We start from the raw sequence: 11,135 nt of genomic DNA on the forward strand, positions 1-11,135 counted from the left end.
GCCCGGCAACGCCCGGTTACTTCCGTTATTCTCAGCCGCTGTTTGCCCAACGCTCCCTCAGAGCCGATCGCTACCGGTCTCCTGGGGATCTACGGGGCTGCACATGACAGGGACAGGCTCAGAAACAGCACTAGCTCAAATAAAACTCCCCACATTTCTTATCTGCCCCCTCCTGGCCGGCACTGAAGCCCGGCAGGAACCGGGGATATTGTCAGTCCCGACTCGCACAGGTTTGTGTCATGTTTGTGTCTCCTCGGTGTCACTGAATCACAGATTTACTCTGGGTGGAAGAGACCTTTAAGCTCATTGAGTCAGACCTTCAACCCATCCCTGCCAGGTCCCCACTGCCCCGTGTCCCTCACACCACATCTCCACGGCTTGGAAACCCCTCCAGGGATGGGGACTCCACCCCTGCCCCAGGAAACCTGGGCCAGGTCTTGACAACCCTTTCAGGGAAGATGGGCTGATGAGAAAAACGTATAGTTTGGGCTTTTTTTTTTTTACACAGCCTTTTCAATTACATTTTTAAAAAATTGCCTATTAAGGAAATCCAAAGTTAATGAACCTATACTTCATTTACACATGTTATCCCCACTTGTTTTTATTAAGAGAGCAGAGCTGTCCAAGTTCATTGCCTCCACTCATAAGGCTTTTCTTACCAGCCTATGTATTTTATAATTATTGTAGCCCTTTTTCTCATACATATCTAAAAATCAGATAAGTAACCAAAGGTTTCCACATCCTCAGCAAGCCCTAGAGAACATTAGAGGCTTAAAATGGAACTGTAAAAATAGGTAAGTCACAGCCTTCCTACTAGATTTTAGAGCAAAAACTCCTTCTCCACTCCCAGCAAAGTTTGCTGCTTCTGTTAACCCCAGAGTGTTGTGGGGTTTGTTAAAATAGCTCAGTGTTGGCACTTTCTCCTCTCTGTGCAGCACAGGAGGCTCTGTACGACTCAGGGGCACTTTTTCTGCTAGCCCCATTTTGTGTTCACTCCTCCCAGCTGCTGAGAGTGAACCTTCCCTTGAGTGCAGGCTCATGAGTGCCCACACACACTCATCAGTCTGAGGGTACTCATGGGAGTGGATGGACTGAGCCACTCTGCTTTCTCCTGCCCTCTCTTTCCCTCAGCATAAACCAACTATTTCCTTACCTGCCTTTGGAGATGATGTATCCAAAATGCTGACCCATTTTCTTTCTTTCATGCTCTTCATGCCTCTTCTCAGAAGATAACAGCCTGTCTCCTAGGACAAAGGATCCGGTGTGAGGCAGTCTTCTCTCCTGCTTAAGGGGGACAGCTCTGAAAATGAACATGCAGGGTAAAGTTCCTCAGTGATTTGGGGATTCTGGGCCATGACAGTGTCTCAGTGACAGTCTGATGGACTCAATACCCCAGGCCAGGACCTCTCTGCAGTCCCCATCCTGCATACACAGTCTGCTGTTAGTGACACAGCCATCCCCCTACCAGTCAGAAGCCAAAGGGTTTCTACACAGTACCCCAAAAAAGGTCCCCTAGTCCTACCTGCTGTGGCATAAGAGGAATTTTAGTGCTCCCCCATGGCACAAAGGAGCCCCAGATACTGATTGCCATTTTAGAGAGGTAACATTCTATTTGTGATTTCAGGTGCAGCTCGCACTGACACGGAGCTTGTGTCCTCCATGATGCAAAAAATCACTCTGTTGGAACAAAAAATAGAGAAACAAGCACAAGAACTCCAACTGAAGGTAAAAATCCTGCCTCTTAAAAACCTTTTCTGTGCCCTGCTCTGATAATTGAAGTCACAGTAGCATGACACCCACTCAGACCTCGTTTGGGCTAAAACAAGTTAACCTGTAGCTCTAATTACTGCTCTGCTAATTACACAAACAGGCTTTTGCAAAGCAACAGAACAATTGTGTCAGTCCCTGGGGTGGAGAGCAGACAGTTCTTGATGGGACTTCTTAAAGAGGAGGCTCTTGGCACCCTCTCACTCCTATCATGAGCAGTTTGTTGAGCTTCAGACCTTTCTTTTCAGCTTTCTGAACCAATAGCAGAGTCAACTTGGAGCCGACCTCTTTACATTACTGCAGCTTAGAATAAATGCCCTTTTAATTTTTTCTTTTTTTAAAGAGGTGGCTGCAGAGATGCTGGTTTTGTTTCTAGATCAGCCACTCACTGCAGGTCAGAGCACGAGCAGTGCCTGAGCAGGAAGCACAGGGCCACGTATCCGTGCGTCCGCCTACAGCCCTTGTGCAGATGGAGGAGGGGGAGATAGGTCAGCGTGTCCCTCACCTATCCCTGGAGCAGTGTATTTCTATCCCACCCTTCATCTGAGTCTAATTAAGGTATTTGTGAGGTTGATACAGCCTTTCTGACCCTTATTTTGCCTGTCTCTGGAGTGGGGTGAGAGGACGTGCCCCACTGACTCACCTGGCCAGGACTAATTGTGCAAACTGTGCCTCAAGGTCCTGAAAGCCAAGGAACTAAACAAGGTCATTTTTTGTTCTGGTCCTGAAGGACAGGAGGATTGCTGAACTTGAAGAAAAGATGCAGACTCTTCAGAAAGGAGAAGGTAAAAAACTGTTCTACCCTTGGCACCTTGTTCCCACCTGTGGGAGAGCTGCAGAGCTCCTGGTACTGCAACAGAGGAGGTTTGGAGACCTCCTCTTGGAGCCTTCAAAGCCCAAGAGCCTCTTTGGTGAGTGGTACCAGTTACACACAGAGCACCATTTGCCAAAGCAGGCCCACACTTGCCTCTTTTACTTGGCTTTTCTGGTGCAGAGTAAACTATTATTTCCTGACCTATTTTCTATGGGTTACTAAGTTCCCATGAGCATAAACCAACCACACAGATACCTGAGGATGTTAGAAAAAAACCCAAACAACAAATGCAGTAAATACTGCTGAGTTCAAACAGGCTGGAAAAACAGAGCTACTCACAGCTAAGCAAAATCAAAAACCTACTTGGAGCTTCAAACAGTACTAGAGGGCCTGTAAGGCAGCCTAACTCTAAACCAAATTCAGCCCTGAGTGACTCACTGAAGGGCTTTCCCCTCTTTGGTTCCCTGGAATCCAGCAGCTCTCCAGCTGAGCCCAGACATTTCCTACAATGGCTGAACTACCTTGTGAGCACAAAGCTGTGGTAAGTTCTCCATTTCCTGAGCAGAAAACAAGAACATGCCTGTCAAACCACAAACAGCTGGTTTGTACCTCATTGTGCATTGTCCTCCCCATTCAGCCTGGGTTTGTTAGTGGACACCTACTTATTTTTTTAATAAGTCACTTAAGACTGACTAAGCCAAGCAATTCTCATTGTGTAATTGCAAACAGCACTGCTCACATCAGCTCTCCACAGCAGAAACTGCACCTGGGCCATTCACAACCATTTTTGAGTCTGTCAACATCTTTATCAAATTGCTGGAGGTTGAATTGTCAGGGACCAGCGTGCAGAGCTCACGTTCAGCTCCTGTGTTTTATGGGCTTGGGTTCAGCTGTAGCACAGGCAGGTACTGCTGGGGCACTGGCACTGTGTGATGTGTTACTGATAGCTCTTCTTTAAGGCTGTACATAGAAAAAAAGTTTCCCCTTTCAGATGCTCCTGATGGATCCACAGTTGAGGAACTGGAAATTAGGTGCCTTCAGCTGCAGAGGCAGGTCTGGGAGATGGAGGTGAGACACCTGCTTCACTTCCCCTAAGCCACCTGCACCTTTGGTTTGAGATCGTTGCAGTCCCAGGCTGTTTGATCCTTTTCAAGCTGCCACTTTGATCATCATGATTCTTCACCTCACCTCTCTGATGAGAACGAGCAGGTTGGGTGTCAGCTGCAAGGAAGTAGGAGGTTCTTCAAACATCTGTGCCTCCTGCAAGCCTCTCCAGTTCAGTTTCTAGGGCTGCAGGAATTTTCTTTGCAGGTACTACAGTCTTGGGAAATTACTGTGTCACTACCAACACTTTCATTCTTCTGTTTGTCTTCTTCTAGTAGAACTGCTACTACTACACTGCCAGTGAGTTTGTCTGTCAGGACCACAGAGAAACCTCTTTCACCTCCTGTTTTGCTTCTCCCAGTCACAGCTGACTTCTCTCAGGCTTCTATTTCTAGTTCTCTGAATCTCTCATCTACCACACTGACTTGTACTTTCTTCTTACAGCAGTTTCTAAATGACTATGGTCTGATTTGGGTTGGAGACAGACACGAAGGGCTGGAAGATTTAGAATCACTCAGGGCTGAAGAAGGGCTGCCAGCACAGAGCCTCTGGAAGCCAGGTAAAGCAGCAGCACTGTCTGCTGGAGCAGCTGTCCTACCTCCTGTTGCATGCTTGGAGAAGGATTGATACTATCCAGAGTAGATAAGCATCAAAGACCCAGAATTTGGGTCTTCAGAATTTGTCATCCTGTGTTGAGGTCTTCCCAGCAGTCCATCTCAGGGACAAAGACACAGAGCCATGGAACAGGAGCCAAGCTTGGCAGAACATTGGTATTTTATACCTGTATTTTGTAAGCCCCATCTAGGGGAAGAGGAAAGAACCTGCTGGCTCAGCCATTTGGAGGATACCCTCACAGCAGCTGCTTCTGGAAGCATTCACATACCCAAAACATTTGAAGCTTGATTACTCTAATAATTGTGACGTAAAATGGGTGGAAAAGAGAATCAGCTGCTTGTGTACATAGTAGCTGGAGCAGCTTACCCATGTTGCCTGGCTCCATCAGAGAACATTGTTTGCATTTCCTCCCAGCCACCACGTGAGTGGTTTAATTGAGACCTGATTGTGCTGTATGGGGTCCAAGCATATTTAGCAATGGCTTCTTAGGAAGTGGTAACAGAGGAAAAAAGAATAATACTTGGCCTGTACAGCCAACACAGCTAATATTTGCATAGTGGTTGGGAAGCAAACTAATGCTTCCCTCCCTTAGAGGTAGGAGGGGCAAAGGTGGGGGAAGTAGTAGAAATAATTTTCATTGTTTTCAAATCACACTTCTTAAGGGAGATCTCCTCCTCCCTCTTTTATCAAATCATAAAAAAGCAGACCCAGAAAGAACCAAAGGCTTTATCTCTGCCTACTTCTTTCATTTCTGATTTTTCTGTCCTATCACAACTCTTCACTGCTTCAGCCTCCTCCAGCACCCTGATAAACATCCGCCGCGGCGTCCCAGCGAGCGTGAGCAACCTGCTGGTGGCAAGGAGCAGGCAGGCAGCTGTGTTTACACTGGCACTTCTTCAGCACCTCTGCCCCGACCTATTTACCCCATCCAACCAGCTCAGCTCCTGCCTCCGTGCATTTTACAGCACCACATTAAGAGACAAGACAACACTCCCGAAATCGCGAGTGAAGCCGAGGAGCGCGGCGTGGCCTCTCTAAAGAGCTGCCTCTGGAGTTACAGCAGCTCGTGGCTTGTTGCCCTGCCCTGTGGTTTTGCACACACCCATCTCAGCCCGGCAGCACTGCAGCACCCGTGTTGCACCACACTTTGCAGAAGTGCAAAAGGCCAAGCGTGGGGAGGTGGCCCAGCCTGAAAACGTTAGGGCTCCAAACGCACAGGGAGGTGGGAGCTGCTCGGCCAACATCCCCTTCCCCCTGTAACTCTCATCCTTCCACCACAGGTGAAGCAGTGGTTTCCCAACACCAGATTGATTTTGATTTCATCTTGGAAAAGGTGAAGGATTTGAACGTGCTGGCTGGAGAAGGCAGCTGTCAAATTGAGCACAGGCCGGGGGGTGCTTGGCTGAGTCAGCCGGAACCCCTCCCTCTGGTGCTGTACCAAAATGGGATCATCATGTGCCACGGACCCTTCCGGCCCTACCAGGACCCAGCCACGCAGGTATGGAAGGGTCTGTAGAGGAGTTAAGACTTGGACCCATCCTGCTGCCATCCACTAAGCGTCAGAAAAGGACACTTGTAGGTACAGGGCTTGGGAGCTCGCCACAGCCCAAAAAAGTTGGAGCTACCAAGACCTCCAGCTTCACACCTGCCTTCCCGTGGTGTCTGTAAAGAGTAGTAGGTCTTCGTGGGGTAGTTCTTAAGAGACTGAGATTCTGCCCCTTTGACACAGATTATTCTGCACAGCAGTAACACCCCAAATAGGAGCAGCTCAGAAGGACCGTATCAGTCATGAGATAAACAGAAAGCCTGAGGTACTACCAGGAGCTCTCATGTTTTGTTTCAGCAATGCCTGCAGGATATTATGGATGGCTATTTCCCTTCAGAGCTGCAGAAGCACTACCCAGATGGGGTCCCTTTGCAGGTAAGCAGTGCAAAACTCTCGGCTTCTTGGATGAAATTGTTCTCTTCCTTCACGAGGAAATTGGTCAGGTTTCTTTTACCCATCTGCTGGATGCTCCCTGCAGCAAATAAGTTTGAGGTCTCTGAACACAGCACACACAGAGCTCAATTCTGTGCACGTGTGTCCTGGGGAGGGGGTGGCTGGGGGCACACGTGCTGGAGCCGTTACAGGAAATCACTGTTTCTGTGTTAGGACTGGATGGTTTCTCTGCCTCAGAGAGTCTTGGCTTGGAACAGCACTTCTGAAGAGCACTGCAGGCTTTGCAGAAGAGAAGCAGTACCTGTAGTATCTGAAGGGCTGTGTAACAATAAGGAGGAAAAAAGTTCTCAACTAGTTCCCCTGGAAAATCTTTTAAAACCAGATAGAACAAGTAGCTCTCAAGGAGGATATTCAGGAGAGTTTATTTTGCCTCATTTTAAATGGATTTGGCCACCTGAGGTTCTTTTGGGCCCCATTTTTTGTTTTCTCAGAAATGGCAAAAAGCCAAGGCCACGTTTTCAGACAGAAAACCTCCAAGGAATCCAATCTAGGTCTTCAAGTTCATCCCAAACGTAAGCAGGCACAACCAGAGGGGTGTACCTACCCCCACTGCCACAGACAAAGCAGGACACAACTGCTCAGGCCAGTCTGAGGTCAGGACAGCCAGAACAAGCTGGTCAGCACGATAGTTAGAAAGTCAGATGGAAGAAAGAGGGTTGTGCAAAGCTCTTGGGGCTGTGGTTCCCCTGGAAACATTCCAAGCCAGGTTGGACACAGCTTTGGGCAACCTGCTCTAGTTGCAGATGTCCCTGCTCACTGCAAGGGGGGTTGGACTAGATAACCTTGAAAGGTCCCTTCCCACCCAAATCATTCCATGATTCTATAGCTGGCCACATCTGGAAACCACAGGAGAGTAATCTCAGGTACATACTGATAAGGACAGCAGCATAGGAGGAGCACAAGTGGAACCCAGACAGAAAGACAACCCCTATTTATACAGCTTTCCCCACCACTGGGGCCTCAGGGTAGCACTTCCTTGGTTTGTCAGCACCATCTGACAATCCCCACTGTGGCTTCTTACCAAAAAATCCCTCTCCAGCCCCAACCTGCTGCTTCCGAACCACTTTCCACCCAGATGGCATTGTCAAGTGTAGAAGCAGACACAGAGGAAAGCTCAAGTCCAGGCACATTTCTTGCAGCTTGTGGAAAGGAGCAGCTGCCCAGTGCCTGCTGAGATGGATGAACCCTGTGGTCTGGGTGGGCTATCCCAGGGGCTTGAGGGATCCACGAGGATTATTTGCTTTGTTAGAGAGCCTATAGGAGCTGAAAATCCATTTCATTGACTTTGAACAGCTCGAGCAGCTGCTAAAGACACAGCTCTCCCAGTTTCATTTGGGGTTCACCCCTCTTTGTTGTCACTGCTGCAGTTGTGCTCTGATGCAGTGAGAACAGGCTTGTGCAACAGTCAGATTTGCTTATGGCAGTGGCCTTAACTCAACAGGTGACTGACAGAAGGGACATGGTATTTCAGGAGAGAGACCTTCCAGGGCGTTTTCCTGGCCGTGGCCAAATGGTTGGCTATTCAAAGACAAGTGAAGTGCAGGAAACCACCAAGATCCCAGGTAAATTCTTAAACCTGCCTCAAAAATGCAGCTAACTCCCAAAGAGGAGAATCAAAACCTTACCAGGGCAGTTCAGCTGGTGGGAGAGGAACGTGTAGAGTCTCAGTGAGGAAGGGAATACTTTTGGGTCAGAGTCCTGTGCTTGTAGCTCCAGTGTTGCTCCAGGAGCTGGGAGCCAGGCAGCACACGTGGTGTCTTCTCATTAAATCCTCCTAAAGAATGAGACATGACAGGTAATAAAAGAGCAGAAGCTCAGCAGGTTTCCAAAAACATGTTTTCCTTGTGCCTTTCTGAAAGGCCAAGGTCCTTCTATCTTCACCTGTATCAGCATCAAGTACACCCTCACAAGATAAAGAAGCTTCCAAATCTGTAAAAATAGTCATAGTTGCATTATTCACTGTTTATAGGAGGAATAACCAGGTTTCTACCTGCTGCTTATCCCAGCTGTGCTGAACAGGCTGCACAGTTACTCACTGTTGATGTTGACAATAAAAAATTTAGTGGGCCAGAAAGTGGGACAAGCTTCAGCTGGGGAGACGAAAAGCCCATCTCAGCCTAGCTAGGGCTGGTTAGAGCTCTCCCTGCTGGCTGTTGCACTCTTCATTTCACCAAATCAGCCTGTTCTGGGGGAAAATTGTTTGTCAAAAAGCTCACACATGGACACATCTGCCCTCTGCTCTGGCAGGTTCCACACTCCCCTTGGAGCAGTTTCTCAACAAGTTTTCCAAGCCCTCCAAACACAGAGAAGTGACTGGTGTCCAAGATTCAGCCAGAGCAGCACAGCAGGTATGAGTGGACACCCCCTAAACATCCACAGAAGGAGGCCAGGCCAATTCCCTGGGCTCAGCAGCCAGCACAGCACCAGCACCTCTTCCCAGGGCCTCTCTCAGCTCTGTATAACTTCCTCCTCCACCCTGAGAGGTTCCACCAGAGCACACATGGCACTTTGGAACCTGCTCCTGGGTTCTCCTGGCACCCGTTGCTCTCTGTGCAGAGCAGGCAGTGGTGACACTCACCTGCTTTGGTTTCAGGGCTCGGATGGGGTGAGGAGCAGCAAAGAGATCCTGGTGGAGACACCCAGGCTGTCTGCCCCAGAGAGGTACAGGCACAGCCCCTCCATCCCTCCCTGTCAGGCTCTCATCTTCCTCCTGTTTCATCACCTAGGGTTTATTTCAGGGGTTTCAGCTGAGGAAGTAACTGGACTTGCCCCTTTTTTCTTATATCTTAGATATAATTAGAAAAAAAAAGGCCAAGTTTGGTCTTTTGGGAAGACCACTGAATTTTTTATGGTGAACCTGCTATCTTCTTCTACATCTCTAACAAAAGCTTCAGTTGTTCAAAATATTCCTTACTTATGGCTGGGAAATACTTTACCCAACACCAAGCCAAGGATTAGGACTTGGAAACCATCTAAAAAGCTGTTTGTGGACATGTTAAAATGGGAAAATTCCAAGAAATGGATGCTCGAGTGGGAGGTCACACTAACACTTTTCCACTCAGTCTTCTGGCAAGACAAGACCCAAATAGATAATGGAAAAAAAAAAAAGAAAACCCAAGCAAATTATTTTTAATCAAAAAAGTAGGGCAAAGTACTTACCAGACAGCCCTGATCTAAAATGAACAGGCTAAAAAAGGGTCAGCAAGCCTCTTTCCAAGACACCTTTAGGCAGGGAAAGCAAAGCAGCAGTTTGGTCTGTGGGTCAGGCTGCTTGTCTACAATCAGATGGGGCCTTGTTCAGCTCAAGGACACTCCCAAAGGTCAAACACCTCCCAACACCTCCACCTGGTCCAGATCACCCCAGCAGCCCAGAGGAGAGCCCAGAGCCCTTTGAGGAGAGCTCACAGGCTCTGCCACCAGCAGAGCCCTCGCTCCTCAGCTGACAAGCTTCTCTCACCTGCAGGGTGGAGGCAGCTGAAGAGGGTGAAGCTTCTGCCCCCGACGTCTGCAGCCTCCGCATCAGATCTGAGAGTGGGGAGCAGAGCTACGTCCTGAAGCTGCTGCTCACAGAGACCATCGGGGACCTGCGCCAGCGCCTCGCCCACGCCAGGTAGCCCCAGGACTTCTCACTCCCCACCCGGCTCCATTGAGCCCCACGGAAGGTTTCTTGGCTGCTGCTGAAGGCCGTGGAGCTGATTAAACAGATCAGCCTGAGCCAAGCAGGGCTGGGGTTACAGCCCAGCCCCAGGAGCTGCCGGGCACCCTCTGCTGCTGTGGCTCCCCCAGAGATGCTCCCTGGGCAGCACTGCCAGGGTCACACTCAGCTCAGAGCATTTAATACCCACCATCACCAAAAAGCTGACACAGCAGCAGAGATAAGCCTCTTTTGTCCTCTCAGAATCACCATCTGACCCAGGTCCAGCGCTGCCTTTTGCCTCCTCCCAGCTGCTCAGCACCACTCACCTGCCTGGTGCCACCATTCCCAAGGTGCTGGTGCAGCTTGGAAGCCAAGCTGCAGCCTTCAGCTTGGCCAATGGATCTGCTGCTGGGCAAACCTCACCCTATGCTCAGCCAGCTCTCTATCCCAATACATTTAAAGTGTTCTTCAAAGGGCTCACACATCCCTTTGGGGACACCTCCAGACAGCTGAGGAGACCCATTTGCTCTCCCCTCTTCCCAGTCCTATTGCAGGCCATAGCCCTGGCCTGTCCACCCAGCATGAGCTCACTGCTGTGGGAATGCAGGAGAATTCCCCACCAAGCTGTGCAGCCTGGAAAGGCCTCTCTATGCCTGGCTGTTCACAGTTTGGGCAGGAAGCCCTTTTTTCTGCTCAGCCCATGCTTGTGAAACACTCTCTTCCCTCTGCTCTTACATAATGACAGCTGGATCAGCCAGAGCATCCCAGCAAAACCTTGGGGGATCCTGCACATAGGAAAAACTGTGCTGTTCTTTCCTAGGGGTGGAGACTCCGACTCATATGAGATCATCAGCACCTTTCCCCAGAGGGTGTACACTGACAACTCCATGAGCCTGCAGGAATGTGGCCTGATCCCCAACGCCTCCTTGCTGCTGCGGAGAAGAGACCCCTCCCAAAAAGGGGGGACAGGGCTGTAAACAGCTTCACAGCAAGAGCTGCTCACCCTAAGCTCCGCAAGAGGAAGGAGTTGCCTCAGATCATTAACCATGTTACAGTCTCCCCTGGCTGGGAAAAGAGGAGAGGGGCATCTTTCCAGATTGTTCCATTGTGCTGCTACCTGGGATGGAGAGGAGAGCTCAGAGGGAGCAGCCTGGCTTCTCCCTGTGGCAGTGGGTTCTGGGCCCCATCCTGCTGCCAGG

General features: G+C 49.5%; 1 protein-coding gene across 1 annotated transcript; it reads left to right on the plus strand.

The window, feature by feature from the left end:
• Positions 1-1,624: 1,624 nt before the first annotated feature.
• Positions 1,625-10,913, plus strand: UBXN11 (UBX domain protein 11; the record flags this gene model as incomplete). Its single annotated transcript, XM_008943331.1, has 11 exons — positions 1,625-1,725; positions 2,498-2,552; positions 3,573-3,649; positions 4,130-4,244; positions 5,581-5,798; positions 6,144-6,221; positions 7,741-7,861; positions 8,547-8,647; positions 8,893-8,960; positions 9,763-9,909; positions 10,757-10,913. Coding segments are annotated over 11 exons (1,238 nt in total), but the record flags the coding sequence as incomplete, so codon positions are not given.
• Positions 10,914-11,135: the final 222 nt, after the last annotated feature.

Source organism: Merops nubicus, unplaced genomic scaffold, assembly GCF_000691845.1.
Source record: "Merops nubicus isolate BGI_N331 unplaced genomic scaffold, ASM69184v1 scaffold37400, whole genome shotgun sequence".
Lineage (NCBI taxonomy): Eukaryota > Metazoa > Chordata > Aves > Coraciiformes > Meropidae > Merops > Merops nubicus.